We start from the raw sequence: 19626 nt of genomic DNA on the forward strand, positions 1-19626 counted from the left end.
ATATATATAACTAAACCAACTTTATGGTTGTACGACAGTGCAGCATCAGTGCAAACACTGATGTTGCTGTCATTGATGATGATGATGATTCTGCAAGAGCATGTTTAAGAACTCAAGAAAGGGCAGTGGAAGTTGTGAAACACTAGCTCTGACGGTAGTAGGACAGACCAAGTGAACGCACGAACCCCGATTGCTTTTGACAATTTGAGTTACTTGAAGTTCGAAAAAAAACATCGCTGTGTCACAAAGGGCAGTTGGGTCAAGAACATAGCCATGCTTATTGATCTCAAAGTTCAGAGCCTAGACTAGTCAGAATCCATCGCTGCCTCGCGCGTCGCCATGGCGTAAACAGGTAGTAGCAACCGGACAGCTTCGCTACCGTGCGACACACGTGTAGGCCGATGACAGTGCCGAGGTAGCGGTCTGAATGAGGGATTAAATATTGTCGTGGCGTGACATTCTGTGATCAGTGCAGAGGATGTTCATCATCTCCATCATCGATAAAAACATCAGAGAAGACAACTGGCCAAAGGAGTCAAACTTCGCAAGGCAAGATCATGAATACAGACTTATAATAAATACCAATTTGATAGTCATTGTGCCAGAAAGCCTGCTTCAAACGTGCGGTGTATCACTTGTGGTAATAATGCTCGCCACATACAACGCTGTGTACAAGCGAAAGGAGCTGAGCTTTCATGTTCCCTGCAGCTCAGTGATTGAGGTACCATGGTTCGAACCCAACCCCCGGGGATCTAGGCTCAGACAATCTGGCAGAATCTCAGCTCTCGTGCTTCCTTCGGGTGTTACGTCTGAATGATTATGCATATTTGTTCATCACCACAGTCATCAGAAACAGCAACATCAGTTTTGACAGTGAGGCTTCACTAGCATACACCAAAAAAATCTTTCAGCTGTAACACCCTTTCGGTGGCTAGCTGTCACGCCACCCGAAAAAAGCACGAGAGCTGGAATACTGCCAAGTCGCCCAAGCCTAGACAGGGTAAGTCGAGAGGCAGAGGTCGGGTTCGAACCACGGACCTTCCGGTCAGTAATAGATTCACGCTCTAATTACTTGAGCCATCTCGTCCAATTACTAAGTAAGTGGATATTAACTCATATCTGGAGCCTGTTGGTGCTGGAAAACCCGGCTGATGGTCAGATACAAAGACGAAAAGAGGTAAGAAATGAAAAAGAAGGACGAGAGATTCCTCTAGGTTCCAGATGAGTTACCCATCAAAACCGAATTGGTATGAAAATGAGTGTATTTCGCTAATTTCGTGCAATTTGGGTTCCAGTAGGACATAAAGTTGACGGAAACTCGGGGCTGTGTCTACCTGATCAGCCGGTCCCAAGAAGGGCGAAACCGGTCGTGGGCTGTCAAAGAGTTTTCAGCAACCTTGTGAGTAGTTTCCTCCATGAAAATATACTGCGATATCTCGAATATCGTACCAACTGAAACATGAGGCGGTCTGTGTGCAGCACATTCAGTTGAGGAATATCATAAACGAGAGGTTCACTTGAGTCTCCGATGAAAAACAAATTGATTTGCAAATGAGTGCATCTGTCGAAATCAGTCTAATTTGGGTTCCAATAGGACATAAGATTGACGGAAACTCGGGGACTGCGCCTACCTGATGAGCCGGCCTCAAGAAGGGCTGGTCGCTGGCTGTAGAAGAGTTACGCGTATTACAAAAAACCCAAAATTCTTCATTAAATAGCAAAAACACAACTGGCACCCCAGAGCAATGTTTCATCATTGCTCTGCTGTCAAACCAAAACACAATAAGGGGGGAAGGGCTTAGAGGATCAATTCTGCCAGACTGTGAACTCACTAGAACCGCATCAGCATTGCGACAACAAGCGAGGCCAACAGGAGTTGGAACACCCAGATGAATAGTTCGTAGAAATGTTCGAACATTTCAACAAACAGGTACCAGTAGATGCCCAGTTGTGGGGTGCAGTCGACAAAACGCAACCTGGGGAGGAGAGGGAGCGTAAACGAGTTAGATCACTGATCGTTTAAATAATCTTGGCTACCTGCTGAAGGTAGTTCTTACGTATTGGTCATTTCAACTGCAATAAGACCAAACAGGGAGCAAACGTGATGAGTTGGATACGCTGGTCGGAGGGGTTGCTAACAATGAGGAACAATGGGGCCCCAACAGGTAGACATGAACAAGTGGACAAACCTTGGGCAATCTGCTCAGAATAGGAAGGCGCATGAATCTTCCCTCTCAGAAGCCACAACTCCTAGAACGTGAACTGTCCGTCTGGCGTCATATCCCATCTACGTACGAGTTGATCAACCCTCGTGGCAGCAAGCCGGAGGATGGCGGGCTCGAATCCCAACAGAGGTTCGTCAAGAGTGCACTGCCGGTGATTCTCGACAACAATGTTTCTCGGTTTTTCGGCATAGAGTGACTTCACTTACAGATTGAACTTTCAAGCATTACACACTGGTATCCCCAGGATCACCGAAGATGACCACCAGATAAGATTGTGTACATTCCCAGGCGGTTCAATTCTCAACCCGTGCTTCAACTTGCTGCGAAGAAATCACGGTTACTCCCTTAAGAAACCAAGGTAGGATTTGTTGGCAGGCACCGGTTGCAACACTGGTACAGCACAAACGGTTGGAACGAAGCCACGTGCGGAGTTGTGTGCGGGTTTTTGTTTTGGAGAAAAAAGGTGGTACGACAGGCTACCTTATCCCTAGCCTATCAGAATCTTATGGGCTTCAAGAATCGATACCTAACCCTTTGTTTAACAAATCTATGATGCGAACGCGAATAAAGCAAATCCCGCAATCACCTACTACCAATCTAAAAATTTTACAGCAGGTTTCAAACGCCCGCGTCTTGTCCGACGGGTCAATCACTCAGCAAGCCTACTACCAATCTAAAAATTTTACAGCAGGTTTCAAACGCCCGCGTCTTGTCCGACGGGTCAATCGATCGACTCAGCCAGGACAGATCGTCGTTCAGGAGATCGGGCTAACCGATCACATCGCTAAAGAGTGAACGCGTTCGCTTGTTGAAACGTTATAATTCCCAGACGTCCAGCATGCGCTGGTTGGGTAGTAGTAACACATTCGTCTCGCATGCCGGACGTCCGGAGTTCGAATCCCGGCTGATTTCCAATAAGAGTGGAACTCGAGGCCACCGCTTCCCCTCTTGAGTGTGGACTCACCAGGAGGACTGTACAAAGGGGAGTGATGTGCAAGCGAATGAAAAAAAGACGAATAACGAAAGTGGCTCGATGTTCAATTCGATATAGCATAACGTATTAGAGCCTGGCTTTCCACAAGTTCAGGTATAACACAATAAAACGACGCACTCACTGATGCAAGTAGATAGAGTTCATGAAACTCCAGTCATGGCCTTCGAGCACGTAACTGCCCCATATGAGACCACCGAAAGTGCCAACGAAACCAACCAGGCAGGAGATGGTCCGCAGAACTCGTTGCCGGATCCCGACAGGCCTGAGTAAGCCCTTGGCGAAGGGAGGCAAGGTCAACGGTACTAAATTAGCCATAAAGTGCGGTTGAAAAAGGTAGACAGGAATGTTAGAAACTTAGAACTAAGTGGAATGTGCCAGCAGCTCGGACTTCTATGTTTTAAACATCCGCGCAGTGTGAATTGACTAAAGGAGAAGATACGCCTCAGCAGCGGTTGAGCAATAGCTAGGTGATGAATAGTGTGATACCTAGGAATTGATTTGGAAAAAAGAATAACAGATTATAGTAGGCCTGTCATGAACAAGGAAGGGTTCTGGACCACTGAATTTTACACAAAATTTCGATGCGGAACGCATAAGGGGGTGTGAAAAAAAACAATTCCGACGGGAGCAGAAGGGAGCACGAGGGCTGGGATACCCCCAGGTTTTCCAAGTCGACAGGCAGAGATCGAGTTCGAACCACAGACCTTCCGGTAACCAGATTCGCGCTCTAACCACTAAGCCATTTCGCCCCAATTCTTACGATCTCATTGCTTTTGTGCATCGCCGGTAGTTTAGGTTCAACGGTGCTATTCATAGACTTCTCCGTGAGTAAAATGTATCCAATTCTTTTTTCCTAGACGTGACGCACTACTTATAAGGTTGCTGAAAACTGTTCGGCAATTCCGCTTTGTCACTGCTGCGTAGAAGACACGATTCCAGTTGGTCACGTCTACGCGACCGACAACCTCGCACAACTAAGAAACGCACACAAGTCCGTCCAATTTAGTGCGAAAAATGAGTTTACAAACTGCCTGTATTTTCTGGGTATGATTGTCTGAGGATCGATGGAGGTCTAGAACGAAGAATCTATAGAAGACCAACTGTTTCGTTGATACTTCACACAAATGAAGCTTGGAGAAGGATCTACTTCGAAAGGCATTCTAGACCAGCAACCCACAACTAAAGCACGAAAAATGTAGGACAAAACACCTTGAAATTTGTTTGAAGGCACAGACAGCTCATACGGGTGACAGACAAACAACCCGCCGTAGACAAATAAACAAGCTAACACATACACAGCTTCTCATCAAGAGTGACAAGGTTTCAGCGTACCATTAGGAATAGATAGCCAAGAGCCATTATGTTCCCTTGTCTGAACTCGGGATAGCTCAGTGCCAAAGGCGCGGCGCTGCTGACCGGAAGGTTCATAGTTCAGAACCATTCCCGGCATTCCAACTTCCTCTGTCTAGGATTATGCAACCTGACAGTATGTCAGCCCTCGCGCTTAGTTCGGGTGGCTTAACAGCTAGGTACCGAAAGGGTGTTAGCAGATCTTTGTTCCGACCGCCGGTAGCATCCAGAATCAAACTATTTTTTGGTGCATACTTCCATGCAACCGAAGGGAGCTAACGTGCGGTACCAAGTCGACTAGGACTAAAGAGAAGCCATGAGTAGGTGGGCACATCGGGGGGCTCGGTCAGTGGCTGGCACCGAAAGTTAGTAAATATAAATAATCGTTCAGCTGCAACACCCTTTCGGTGCCTAATTACCATGCCAATTAGAAGGAAGTAAGAGGGCTTGGATACTGCCCAAGCCTAGACAGGAGTAGTCGATATACACAGGTAGGGTTCGAACTACGGACCTTCCGGTCAGTAAATCCGTGCTCTAACCACTTGAACCTTTTCGCCCCGCAGTATAGGTTGTCATTAGTCCACACTACACATTATGGGATAACGCCATGGGATCTGTAGACTTATTTAACCGGCATATGGTTAAAACGAAATACAGAGCTCCGATGACTACCGGGTCACAGGTGATCTGTTCGCCGAGCTTGGCAATCGGGCTGCAAAAGTTTCGCCGCCATGCGAAGACACGTCATCGGTGCACGGTTGAGCCGGCAATTTTTTTCACCTCTGCCTGAGTTTATATAGTTCCCGAAGAGTAGTGAGCAACTGCGACGTGATTGGTTGTTCGCAGATTGCCTAGCATGCAATTTGATTGTTGCTGTTGGGATTTAAGTTGCTTCGTGGTCGGGTGATCTTTCCAAAGGTTGTCCGTCGGCGTTGGTGCGTGCAAAGATAACGCGACAGCGTGGATATGTATTTCAACACCGTCGCCACTGTTACATTCATAAGACAGTGTAAAAAAAGCAACACTGACTGGATGATCTACCGAACTAACTCATCACGTGGAACGACAAACAGATGGACCAGTAAGACATTGCTTTGGGAGTCACACTTGATCTGTCGGTGAGCATGAACGCAGCAGAGTGAGATGCGGGCAAACACATCACACTTTTTCCCCATGTAAATTACTCACCACGTACGCGACAGCCAAAATGGGAAGGAGCAAATAGCCCGGATAGAGTCGTAGGTAGCAACCGAGTGCACAAAGACACGAGGAAATAAACAGCTGATCTGAGAAAAGGAAACAAAAGAGAATTGATCAGGAGAAAACGAACGAGACGCCATTGTCACAACATACTCTCTAAAGCCGTAAAAACAGAAACGGCACTTGAGGGGCGTAAGACAAAGCCCGAGAAGTTGGTTTGGAGGTGAAATTTTACGCCACCTTTGACTGAAACAACGTTGATACACCGATAAACATGAAACAGTTATGGCGAATCATCTTTGCGGGCTTATGCGCAGCTAGGCACCCATAATCAAACTGGGACGATGGATCCCTCGTTCACGATATTCTTGACAGAATAATAGGCCGTTACCGTTTCCCCCGAAGGATTGGTGAAAGTTCGGGAACGATGTCTGGTTGATGAGTCCGACAGGGAGGTATTCACTGGTCCAACAGATAGCATCGTGGCAAGGCTTCCAGTAAAGCCCCTGTCCATTTCAAGTGACCTGTCATACACTCCGCATACATGGATATTCATATGAGCATAAGCTTTTCTTGGAAGGTTAGTTATCAGGACTGACTTCTTTATCCATCTACAATGGAGGGAGTTTCATGCTTTTCTGCACTCAACCGCAGATTTTGGGCAATTTCGACAAAACTGTGGGTAGTGTGAACAAATTTGAAAATTTTCAATGGAGATTTCGTTCTGCAAATGAAACCGACCCGTGTTGAAAACTCGGAGAGCCACATCCTTATTAGGAATAATCATTAGTACGCATCTCACGGAGCCCCAGGGGTCTCGAACCCGCGGCTTTCCGGCTAGTAATGTGTACACTTAGCCGTTCAGCCAAGAGCGATTGTTGATTAGCAGTGTGATTACCTCTCATTTAGACAGGATGTAGTGCAACACATCCTTCAACCACAGAAACTGCATCACGTGGTTGTCTACAGGCTCCTCAGGAAGACTCATTATTATTCCTCTGAGCTACTTATAGATTGTTAGTAGTGTGATGAGACTTGGAAATTTTTAATAGTGAATTTGCCCTGTAAGTGAGGCTAATTTATACAGAAAGGCCAAGAAGCGTAGTGCTCCCGCTAAGGTACACATCTCAAAATAAGAAGTGAACGAAGCTAACTACATACTTAGGTCAGGATCGGCTTTCTGCTGGAAGGCGTGTGAGCACCAGCCAGTCGCACCCGCGTGAAATAGTACTCAGGACGAAGGGCACAACCAGTTTAGCGCCCGTGGCCAACGACTTCAACTTTATACTTACCATTGCTAAAAATTCCAAGCCCACAGCCTGATCAGTATCAGATCTAAGGTGAGGATTGTGAAATGTGAAGAACCGGATTATCAACCGGATACGTATTCGTTAAAACAATTATGGAGAAACCGAAAAAAAGCCAATAATCTTTGCCGATGCAGAAAAGGTACCACAGCAGACTAATTGGGATCGATACGAAAATGGTTAATTGGTGGTATAGGCTGCACCAGACAACGTCTAACTTTCCCTTGGGTGCAGTTTCAAACCGAAGCCTCAGTTATTTAAATTTCGAACGAATGAATATCTCAGAAGTACCAGGAAGTGAGTGAACCTCGAGAGAGTAGCGAACCCTCCAAGCAAAAGTTGCGAGCGAAACAACAAAGTTCCCTGGTAGGAAAGGGAGCAAAATTACCTTGAAAGCAAGTTATCATAGTCCACACGCAGATGACATTCCATACGATCGACGTTGACTGAGCCGCGAATGCCAGGATTGAAAACGGGTTGAAACAGTAACTGTGACACGGGAAACACAGATTCGCAGATTAATCGTTCAAAATTGACCGGCAACTAGCGACAACGGATCCACACATTTGGTTGGGTACATACACCAAAAAGTCGGTAGGGGCGAGATGGTTCAAGTGGATAGAGCACGAATTTATTGACTGGAAGGTCCGGGGTTCGAACCCGACCTCGGCCTCTCGATTTCCCCTGTTTGGGGATGGACAACCTGACCGTACCCCGGCCCTCGTGCTTCTTTCGGGTGGCATGGCAGCTAGGCACCGGAAGGGTGTTGCAGATGAACGATTTTCTGCGGTAGAAATTTTCTAAGATGTAGCAACCTTTTTGTCGGCATCTTCGACAAGGGATCTGAACAGGTTCAATTATTCTAAGCGCATACCAGTACACAAAACGCAAACGAAATAATGTCAGTTCTTCGATAGTGAAAAAAGGACAAGGGGCTAGGTGAGCTCGAAACGACTCGGTTTCTTTCGAAGCACGCAACACCTGTCTAGTGCGCCGTGATGACAACATGAGAGAGGACAACCCCAATGATGTGGTTCGCTTTTGCAGAGACACCTGCCTACTGAGACGAGTTAGGTGGCCGGTTCAACTGCAAGAACAAAAAAAACCTACAAAGCGTTCGCGCTACAGCCGAAAGTGACAAATACCTAACCCGTCGTCTCGGTTATTCGGCTGAAAAGCCTACCAGGGTATACTAGCCCTGGCTATCAAGGAGTCCCGAAAGATCACCATGCTCGGCTTTACGGACATCAGTGACCAAATCGTCGAGCCATATATATATCAATGTCTCTAACTACGGTGGTATGACACCGAACAGTCCACAACCGACGGGGGGGAGTTAACAACGCGACCTCGTTTTCTGCCAAGGGATTTGAAACTTAGCTTCCATGTGGTAAACAGTGTGTCAAAGTACGTCCACCAAATAGCGGCAAGTAGAAGCAAAAGCTTACAACCCCCCACATTTGTTTCCTCTCCTTAACTTCCCACCAGGGTATACTAGCCCTGGCTATCAAGGAGTCCCGAAAGATCACCATGCTCGGCTTTACGGACATCAGTGACCAAATCGTCGAGCCATATATATATATATATATATATATATATATATATATCAATGTCTCTAAATACGGTTGTATGACACCGAACCGTCCACAACCGACGGGAGGAGTTAACAACGCGACCTCGTTTTCTGCCAAGGGATTTGAAACTTAGCTTGCATGGGATAAACAGTGTGTCAGGGTACGTACACAAATAGCGTCAAGTAGAAGCAAAAGCTTACAAATCCCCACATTTGTTTCTTCCCCTTAACTTCCCCTGATGAAAGTTCTCTTTCAACAGCGTCACACAAAGTAGGAGAATCTTCAACGGACTAATTGGGTTTTCAAGAAGAGAGTGGTACCTCAACAAGAGGAGTTAACCATAGTTTTTGTTATTCGACCCGCCACGCCAAAACCACATTGTAACTTAGCGAATATACACTCATGTGCAGCACGTTCAGTTGCCTGACAACATCACAAACGAGATTCAGCTGGGTTCCATGTGGGCTCTCGAAAAAACCAAATTAGTTTGAAAAGGAGTGTATATTCGCTGATTTCGTGCAATTTGGCTTCAAGTCGAACATAAGGTTGACGGAAACCCAGGGACTGCGCCTACCTGATAAGCCCCAAAAAGGGCGAAACCGGTCGTGGAGTGTCGGCGGATTTTCAGCAACCTTATGAGTAGCACATTACAAAGATACACATTGTAGCTTCCTTAAGAAGCGTACAAACGTGGGTGTGAAATAAGAAGAAATGACGTCCTAACCGACTTCAAGCTGAGATTTTCGATAAATGAACGCCGGTACCAATGTCCGGTCTATGTAAGGTCCACGATAACCGGAAGCATCGACTGTGGCCTTGCTTGTGACCTCACCCAACCCGAAAGAGGGTCCACCATGTGCTCCACTGTCCCGGGGTGGTGCTTCACACCGGTGTCGAAGAGCATTGTGGCCACAGCCAGATGTCACCGGGTGTTAGGTTTCACCCCCGGGTGAGGGAAAGATGGGAGCCTAGAGAGAAGTCTGCCATCGAGTAGACGACCAATTGACTTCTGCCCAGCAGTTCCAGAGCTGTACACAGAAACACGGTGCGCAGCATTTCTAGCCAAACAGCGATCCATAGAATGGCAAAATTTTTTCTTGTTTCGTTGCCAACTTTTGCGCTTCCAGATATACTGTAGCGACCCAATCACCCACATACTTGACTGTTCAACTCACAGTCGCTCACTGGATCGCGAGGCTTGTCTTTTCTCATACGCACAAACACGTCGCATTAAGCTGATACATCGGACATCGATTGTCTGCACCGCCTAGTCAGCGCAGCAACCACTCATTTGCCGACGCGCCCACATACACGCACTGGGACCTACATAAAGGCAAACCGAACCCAGTCAAGAAACACAGACACGCGCGCGCGCAGGGAGCAGGACGTCAACCTCTCCACAAGTCCACGGACAACCATGGAGTACGTGTAGCAGTCTAACTGCGGAGAAAAACACGTTCCCGCCGTCCGGACTTCCACCAAGGGACACTCGCACCCGATAAGTTCCCTTTTTGACTTGCTCCCATTTCACATTTTATTTATTTTATACGTGTCGCAACCATGTCAAAAACTTCTATTAGTGCACATTCACCTTCTGATTTGTATTATGGCTATCACCACCTATGCACTAACAATACTCGCGCGATCATGGAGTTCTTTGTGATAACGGATGAATCAGAACCACCCGTCCCCAACCCCATGAAACTCTCGTAGAAACTTCAGGACATAGCTGTAAGACAACGCGCGGAAACACCGTGGCTGATAAACTCTGAGAAGAAAACTCTCTCCACATATCGGACGAACTCCGAATTATCGCTGCCTCAGGGACAGTCAAATAATATATCAGCTTCCTCGTGTTATCGAATAATATAACGAAAGACAAGGTGGGCAATCGCAGCGATGGCGTCAGATAGGCATTTGAGGGGTTGACACACGCAACCTGGAATCGTCTTTGAGACTGCCGACCACATCGGCGTGAAAGTGCTTCCCTGCATCCGTTTAAGGTCCGTTGAGAGGAGGGGAAAAACTACAATCGGCTTGAGCTTGATCAGCAACACTACTATGGGGCTGAAAAAAATGCTCAGCTGTAGCACCCTTTCGATTCCTAACTGCCATGCAACCAGAAGGAAGCACGAGGGCTGGAATACTGTCAGGTTGTCCAAGTCCAGACAGAGGAAGTCGAGAGGCAGAGGTTGGGTTCGAACCACGGATCTTCCGGTCAGTAAATTCGCGCTCTAACAACTGAGCCATCTCGCCCCCTCCACTTACATCGCTTGGTAGTACTATTACGGTACCCGCAACTAAAGACGGGATCTTGTCACAGGCGGTCAGTAGTGGTGCAATACGTGGTACTCATGGTATCGGTCCAGCCCCCCCCCCCCGCAGGAGCCCGACGTAGAAAGGGTACACAGAGATCCTAGTATAAAGCAACACTGTAAATTAGGCGACATGTCTTAAAAGTGTCTCGTTGGAGGCTTACATTTTAATCCTAAAGCTCTCTTGATTTCTTGTTATCGGATGTTATAAGGAACAACCTGACAAATGGTACTAACTGCCAAGCAGAAAAAATACCGTCAAGTGTGCAAAACCAAACATACGATGAGGACGAACAAGAAACAACAACAAACTCACCAGATAAGTACACGTATTGGGACACCAGTGAATGAATTTTCAGACACCAGCAAATCCTGTGAACTTGGATGTATTCCACCCGCTGTGTTTTTCTTCTTCCTTCGCAAATCCAGAGCCAGTAGAACTTTGGAAAAAACGTTGCACAATCGCATCATGGAAAATATCATCACCAGTTCCATAATCTACCAGCTGATATGGTCAATTAGGGGCGCTTACGATGAAACAGAAGATACAACGTGATTCGCCAAAGTAGGACACAGCCAAAGACCATAGGTGAAGTGCTAAAGGAGCCTGACGTTAAGGGTCTCGCTTCCACCGAGCATCTACAATAGCTAACCTGGTGGACTATATCGTTATCGTAGACAGGAAGACCGGAACGCAAGAGAAAAACTCCCTCTAGCACTGTAAAGAATGTGGTTTAAAAAAGACGGTGAAATAGTTGTCATGATGCAACCGTACTTGAGTCCCACTGATCCACTGGTGAATAAGCGAAGCTGTTGATAAATGTTTTTGAAGCATACCATTTGAACAATAAGCGGAGGGCAAGACCGAAGAGAATAACTAGACAAACGGTAACCGGCTTCATGAGCGCTACTCAGCAGTCTGTTTAGCAAGGCTGGAAAACAAAAAGAATAAAATTAGACAAAACGAAGTGTAGAAGTGAATCATTCAGCTGTATCACCCTTCCGGTGCCTAGCTGCCATACTATCCGAAGGAAGCACGAGGGCTGGGATACTGCCAGGTTGCCCAAGCCAGGGAAGTCGAGATGCAGAAGTCGAAGTCGAGCCATGGACCTCCCGATCAATAAGTTCGCACTCTAACAACTTGAGCCATCGCGCCCCGTAGAACTGAATGGAATAACACGCATGCCCTCGACCGACGCTACACCCCGGTGACGTATCACTTCCTAATGCATCTGAGCGTTACGTGATTCGTTAGTCTTGTGCCGAAACGAAATGAAGGCTATGGGAGGCTATAGATACCAGTGAGTTAGTCTGTCAGTATGTTTATGGGCTATAAACCATACAACGTAGCGACACTGGTTATGAACGTTACAGTCTGTCACCGAAGAATGGCAGAACAGGATAGATATAGTCAGACACCGGAGACAATGAAGAAATCAGTTGGTTGATGTAAAGTCATTTAAATTGACCGAAAATATGGGAAACGACGTACTGAATGCGATGTTTTGCATGCAACAGCACCAATAACTGTGTGGTTGAGCCATATCTGTCTGTCATTAGCCATTAAGGAGTTGAGTCACCATACAGGAAAGCATTCATGATTCGTCGCCAGGCTTTGCACTGTCAGCCTCTCGGATTGGGCAACAAGAGCTCTGTGGGGCAAATAGTTAACTAAAATGTAAAGTGAGTATCCTAACTAGTGAAATTTATGAAGCATTAGTAGCTCCAGAATCTCAGGGAAGTTCATCCTTCCTTAAACAATCTGCCAAACCTCGGAGTTGCTAACCAGAAGTTGAGATACAGAGGTCGGGTTGGAACCACGGACCTTCCGGTCAGTAAATTCGCGCTCCAACCACTGACAAACGGCATTCTTAGTCTCTAAGTTGAGGGCTGGAGCAAGTGTGGTAATGTGCTTCGTAAAATTTGGGCTAACCAAGCACTGCCACCTTGTGGTTAGGTTTTTGAGATAAGGGCTCTGGTTGAGCACCCTTCATGGGTTTCGCTGTCCTGATGGTATCTCAGCTCAAATATATCATATTGATCATCGACAGCATGACATCAGCGTTCAACACCGATACTTCACTACCGTAGAACCGTGATTTATTTGAAAGCCTTATTGTAAAGAATAAAGGTGGACGGAGAAGCGACGGCCCACATACAACCGTGAACATTATACACAAAAGCAACTTCATGCCATATCGGCTATCATATGATTGCATCAGTCGGATCCCCTTGTTCATTGCATGCACTAGGGTAAATAAACGGAAATGTCCCGATACTCCCCCTAGACTTGTCTCAACTGACAATCCTAGCTGTAAGAACTTTAAATAAGCACCTATAAACCTGTAAGATCCAGTTTAGCGGTGGATGATATAGTTCCTGTGGGTTCAAATACAGCTGCCGATCGTGAGGAGATCCAGTGTGGACACCAATCTTCTCCAGAACGCGTCTTGTCGAACTTTTTCGGAGATTCATCGACTCCACTCATTCGTCGGTCAAATCCAAGCAAATGTTACAAAGTGGCTCCACAAATTCCGCAACATATCTCCCTTTTTTAATAGACGCAAAGCGAAATTCTACGAACAACACATACTACTCGCATGCCTCCTCATCATTAGTATCACCGTTACACACCTCCACACTTTAAAGCTCGTTCTCATGCCATCGATTTTCATTTACCTCCGTCAGGTCGGCTTCGGCAGTGGGTCTACTCGGCCGCTCTTCGGGTGTATCATGCCGCTTGTGAAGCTGTGTCCCATTCACTACTTTCTATCCCCGACCACCTTGAATGGTATAGACGCTCACCCGGCGGTCGGTGACGACAAACGGCCCTTGCCATCGACTACCCAGCTTCCGCGACCCCGGTCCACTCCTTCCAGGATTCTGGTGATCCTTCCACTTGACCTTCGTGTCTATGGGGAACGTTCGGACCTTTCTATTTGCCGTTTTCTGCCTAGTCCTTTCCTGAGCGGCGATCAAATTTTTTCGAGCCCTCTTTCTTTCTTCCTCTGGCTCCTGCGGAGACAAGCATGTTGCCGGCCACAACCCAATTTCCTGATCAACCGAAAGGCGCGGATATCGACCGTGCATTAACACAAACGGGGACTAGCCTGTGGTTGACTGCGTGGAAGCACGATGAGCTAACAACACCATTGGCAAGTTCATTTCCCAGTCACCTCTTTGGGCCGCAAGCCACTCCTTGATCGTTCGGTTATTACGTTCAGTCAGGCCATTTGTTTGCGGGTGGTATGGTGCCGTCCTTAGCCGTCTGATACCCAGCTTCTGCAAGCAATTACGAAACTCTTCGCTCTCGAAGCAAGGCCCCTGATCGGTTAGGATCATTTTTGGCACCCCATGGTTGGCCACAATGTGATGCATTACCACTCCGCTGATCGTCGTCGCCCGCTGATTCGGCACGGCTGCCGCCTCAATCCATCGCGACAGGTGTTCTGTCATCATCACGATGTATTGGTTCCCACTGGTTGTCACCGGAAAGGGGCCCATGACGTCAACTGACCACAACTCGCCGATTTCTGAGACAGGAATGGGTTCCATGGGATGGGTTGCCCCTGTCGTATCCGCTTTCATTAGTTGACAACGCTTACAGGACACCACATAATCCATCACCTCACTTCTCATCCCGGGCCAGTAGGCCCTCTGCCGAAGTAGGTCGTATGTCTTGGTGCACCCTGTATGTGCCATCTCATGGCATTCAACGATGAGATTCCGTCTCAAGACGCGAGGTATCACGGGCAGCACAACATCTGAATCAGTGGCGTTCCAGGAAATTATGCCAGCTTCATTCAGCCTCAGCCGATCAAAGTGACTCTGGAACGCTTCTAATTCCTTGTCTCCCTCTCCGTTCTCAATGTTCCTTCCATCCAACAAGGCGGCTGCAACCTTTTGTAACACCGGATCCTGCCGTTGGAGTTGCACCAACTTTCCGGGATCCAGTTCGACGACGAGGCCATTGGCTCCAATCATGATCTTGGGGACCTCATCTTCAGCCTCTGGCCTTGACAGCCAATCAGCCAAGTGGTTCTCCTTCCCGGGCACGTGCTGGATTGTGAAGTCGTACTCTTGCAACCGGAGTGCCCAGCGTGCGAGCTTCCCGCGAGGATCTCTGGTGGTCCTGATCCACTCCAGGGGTTTGTGATCGGTTTCGACATGAAACCTTTGCCCAAGCAGATATGGTCTCCACTTATCCAGGGCCCAGACGATCGCTAAACATTCCTTCTCAATGGTGGAGTACTTCTGTTCAGCGTTAGTCAGGACGCGACTGGCATATTCGATAACTCCATTCCTCTGCTTTAGGACTGCGCCGATACCGCGATCACTGGCGTCCGTTGCAACAATGAACATCTCTCCGACCCTGGGAAGTTTGAGGGTCAGTTGCTGATCCGACATCCGCGCTTTGACACGCTCAAAAGCTTCATGTGCTTCTCCGGTCCATTCGAATTTCCGATTTTGACCGAGCAAATCGTACAGTGGCGCAGCGATCTTGTTGAAATCCTTAACGAACCGGCTGTAGTATGCTGCTCGTCCAAGAAACTGCCGTAGAGACCGCTTTGAATTGGGAACAGCACAATCCTTGATCTTTGCTAATTTTTCGGGCAGTGGGCTAACTTCTCCCTCACCCACTTTATGCCCCAGCAGTGTCACCGAACTCCGAGCGAGCTGTGTCTTGGCTTCATTTATCCGCAGGCCAGCTTCCCGGATCCGCTCCAACACAGCCTTCAAGTGAACTACGTGCTCTGGTTCCGAATTGCTGTACACAACGATATCGTCTCCGTACACGGCAACATTCTGGAGTCCCTTGGTTACACGAAGCATCAAGCGCCGGAATGTGAATGGTGCCCCGGACAAACCAAACGGCATTCGTCTAAATTGATATTGGATGTCCCCAACCGTAAACGCCGTTTTCTCCCGGTCCTCCTCCTTGATAGGTAGTTGCCAATATCCGGAACGCAAGTCGAACACAGTAAAGTATCGGGAGTGCTGGAGGGAATCGAAAATCTCTGCAACCGAAGGCACAGCCACAACCCGATTTACGGTCAGTTCATTCAAGCGCCGGAAATCCACGCAAAACCTGTATTTTCCGTTCGTCTTCCTTACAAGCACAACTGGGGAATTGTACGCACTGTTGGCTTCTTCGATTATACCATTCTTCAACATCTCCTGAATCTGTCTATGGACCTCCTCCCGTAGATGGAGCGGCAACGGACGGGGGCCATAAGGTCGAAAGCGTTCTGATGACAGAGGAATTTCGTGTTCAATCCACGGGCAGAAGCCAAACGGATCCTCATCGCCCGTAAACAGTTCGGAATATTCCTCAACCACGGCCCGTATTGACGATACATTACAAGACGGAAGTTTTCGGACACACAGCTCCCTCACGACAGTGCCTGGATAACCTTCAAGCTTGATTGCGCCATACTTTGTCACCAGCCTTCCCTGCTTTAGGTCAATCACGGCATCTGTGCCCTTGAGAAAATCAGCTCCCAATATTGTCTGCTCTACGTCTGGGCTGATCAGGAACGCGTGCTGCACGGACTTGTCGCCTAGGCGTATCGAGTGCGTTGACAGTCCGTCAATCTTCAATCGATATCCGCCAACAGCTCTCACGGCTAGCGCGCACGGTCTGTGTTCAGCTTGGTTCCCTCTTTGCCTCAGCGATACGCCTGCTCCGGTATCAATCAAACATAACTCCTTTTTCCCGTCTACCTCGACAATGGCTTGTACGGTAGCTTGTGTCAGTGCGCTAATCGCGACCCACCCAGGAAAAGAGGAGTACTCTAAAGTTTTATTGTGTACAAGCGATCGGTTACGGGGACACTGATTCTTCCAGTGGCCAGGCCTGCCACACATGTAGCACCGGCTGGTTCGAGTGTGCCTCCGCGATTCCGTCTTCACGGCCGCCAGCTGTTCGGTGAGTTGGTCCACCCTGGTCTGCAGTTCCTCCACTGATGCAGCATCCCTGTTCTCCTGCGACTGCAACGTGGCCAGTGGTTCCTCGGGCAGCTCCCGGGCCAGACGCACCAGCTCCTCCACACTCAACTGGCCAGTTGCTCGTGCCAACCGCAACTGGGCACCAAGCGCGGGCTGCACATCTTCGACGAACTGATCCGACAGCAACCGGTGTCGCGACACTCCGTCCGGCGTCGGCAAAGTGCGATCCAACAACTGCTGCAGGCCGGAGAAGAACACGGTCGGGTCAGATCCGGGTCCCATCCTGGCCGTCTTGAACCGCCTCATAGCCTCCTGGCGGTCGGCCGGCGTGTCGAACTCCGTTGCAAGGACTTCCTTCGCGGCGGCCCAGTCCATCTTCAGAGGGCCTCTTCTGGCCGCATCCAGGGCCGCCTTCGCCCGGCCCTTGAGGAGGGTCTTCAGGGCTGCCAACTTACCCCGGTCGGTCTCCAGCCCGGCAGCCTCCGCAACCTCCCCAAAGTCCTTCAGGAAGGTCTGAATATCCCCATCCTCAAAGGGTTGCGGCCACGGAATCTTCATCCTTATCCTGGTCACGACACCAAATGAAAGGAAGAAGGCCTTCGCTGCGGAGTTATTTATTCGGAAATGCCAACTGACCGATTACAGACCACTGAACAGGGAAGCAAAACTCTAATCTGCATCTTAGTTACAAAAACTGGACACAGATCTTCTCCCGAACGAGTCTTCTTGAGCTTTCCTGGAGATTCATTGACTCCACTCATTCGTCGGTCAAATCCAAGCAAAAGTTACAAAGTGGCTCCACGAATTTCGCAACAGATCTCCTTTTTTCAATAGACGCAAAGCGAAATTCTACGGACAGCACATACTACTCGCGTGCCTCTCCGTCAGTAGTATCACAATTACACCGGTAGCTAGTGAGTCTAGGGCTAACTGGAAATTGGTAGCCTCCAAGTCACATACTGTGTCGACTAGAAACAAACAAACGAAATAATTGAAAAGTTCGCTCCCCGTTATCCGTGCAGTGAGCGTATCGACCGCCAAGATCAGCTTCCGCGGGACTTGTTCAACCGACTTGAGCTTTAATATTACCTACCAGGATCACAGTATCGGTGCTTTTCGCTGACCGAGGCAACCTCAACAAATCTTGGCTGAAGCTGCCACAGCCTCAGGGGTGCCGTCTTTCGGAGCGCATGCTGCTACACACAGACAGTCTTAAGAGAATTGTTGACTGGGATGCGGTCCCGAAAAGCGAAATCAGCCCTGAGGCAATGTATAACTCACATTTCTTGTCTGGGGTCACCACACACCCGAAAAGTAAAGTGCGAGAAACATGGGTTGTTTCTGAGTGATTTTAGATGTATGACCGAACTGGTATCTTGTATGCGTGTTTCCTGGACACAACATCCTCGCCAGCGTATAGCCGCCATACTGGCAGAAGGAAGCATCGAAGCTGAAATACTGCCAGGTTGCCCAGTCCTGGACAGAAGCCTGGATTCGGGTTCAACCCTCGGTCCTTCCAGTGAGAAGGACCATGCTATAGTTCGAGCTCAGCTCCATCGGAAGACGGGGCGAGATGGCCCAAGTGGTTAGAGCGCGAATTTACTGACCAGAAGGTCCCTGGTTCGAACCCCACCTCTGCCTCTCGACTTCCCCTATCTAGGCTTGGGCAACCTGGCAGTATCCCAGCCCTTGTGCTTCCTTCGGGTGGCATGGCAGCTAGGCACCGGAAGGCTGCTACAGCTGAACAGCTGAACGCCATCGGAAGACGGGACAAGGTCTACGTAAGAGCTATCTGTTGCCAGATATAAAACAGTGCGAACGTTGGGAGCAGCCATGTGGAAGGGAGCTCTTGAGTTTAATGAGAATCTATTTTTATTCATATTGCTGTCATCATCATCATCATCAATGACAGCAACATCAGTGTTGGCACTGATGCTTCACTGTGGAAAAGCTTAGATACAGAGTGACGATAAGTTGAGAAACAGCAAACTGAATCAGGAAGAGTTGGGCGAAAGATATGTTGGGATGACTGAAGAGATGTAAGGGCGGGTGATACACCCCGATGGTGCAGGCTGAAGGGAGTTTGTTTGAGGTACCCCTCCTTGAGCCCTCGATTTAAACGTTCAACCCGTAAGATAGTGAGAGACTTAGAGTTTTGTTCAGGGACGTCTGTCTTAGTCTCAGAATCAAAAGTCTGAGCCACAAAGAGACAAGACTTAAGGCTGTCTTGGAGATCTTAATCAGAACCAATGATTTGTTTGTCTGACCCATTTGGCTGTGAGGGACTTGCTTAACACGGAGACTCAAGGAGTACGGCATAACTCTCTGACTCCTAAAGAGGTTGCGCACAACAGTTGCCTTCCGTAAGTATCATACTCTGTTCTTAAAAGCACTTACACCACCTATGCATCGGCGGTCACAGTTAACCGTTTGGCGATGAAAGTGCGTATCTAAAACCGAACAATTCCAACTCGTCCGTCCTCAGAAGAGGGGAGCATCGGTGCTGTTACGGTTCGATCACGCTGCGAGCAAAACAATATGATATGCGGATGGTGGCAATACTCTATCCCCAGCTATGTTGCTTGATCCAGACTCCTAGCACGGCGGATAGAAAGAAGACGAAAAACCTCGGACACAAACTTTAATGATCCAAAAACACGTGATCAACAGGCGAAAATTGGAAAAAATGACAATGCATATATATATATATAT

General features: G+C 48.2%; 3 protein-coding genes across 3 annotated transcripts in view; 2 read left to right on the forward strand and 1 right to left on the reverse strand.

Annotated features, from left to right (window-relative positions):
* The window catches only part of T265_09465 (hypothetical protein), a gene marked incomplete at both ends in the record, with an annotated part of 14468 nt that extends 12299 nt beyond the window's left edge, over window positions 1-2169 (forward strand). The window contains one exon of the mRNA XM_009175540.1: window positions 2093-2169. Within this exon, the coding sequence (XP_009173804.1) occupies window positions 2093-2169 (77 nt within the window). The remainder of the gene's footprint in view (window positions 1-2092) is intronic.
* T265_09466 (hypothetical protein) overlaps window positions 1-13908 on the reverse strand; it is a gene marked incomplete at both ends in the record, with an annotated part of 40297 nt that extends 26389 nt beyond the window's left edge. The window contains 9 exons of the mRNA XM_009175541.1: window positions 1833-1976; window positions 3341-3521; window positions 5758-5855; window positions 7465-7619; window positions 7659-7779; window positions 11282-11463; window positions 11498-11572; window positions 11619-11683; window positions 13771-13908. Of these exons, the coding sequence (XP_009173805.1) occupies window positions 1833-1976; window positions 3341-3521; window positions 5758-5855; window positions 7465-7619; window positions 7659-7779; window positions 11282-11463; window positions 11498-11572; window positions 11619-11683; window positions 13771-13804 (1055 nt within the window). The remainder of the gene's footprint in view (window positions 1-1832; window positions 1977-3340; window positions 3522-5757; window positions 5856-7464; window positions 7620-7658; window positions 7780-11281; window positions 11464-11497; window positions 11573-11618; window positions 11684-13770) is intronic.
* On the forward strand, window positions 11192-11521 carry T265_09467 (hypothetical protein; the record flags this gene model as incomplete). Its single annotated transcript, XM_009175542.1, has 1 exon — window positions 11192-11521. The coding sequence occupies one exon, from the start codon at window positions 11192-11194 to the stop codon at window positions 11519-11521; it is 330 nt and encodes a 109-aa protein (XP_009173806.1).
* Window positions 13909-19626: the final 5718 nt, after the last annotated feature.

The sequence above is a fragment of the Opisthorchis viverrini genome (assembly GCF_000715545.1).
Source record: "Opisthorchis viverrini unplaced genomic scaffold opera_v5_275, whole genome shotgun sequence".
In the NCBI taxonomy this organism is placed as follows: Eukaryota; Metazoa; Platyhelminthes; class Trematoda; order Opisthorchiida; family Opisthorchiidae; genus Opisthorchis; species Opisthorchis viverrini.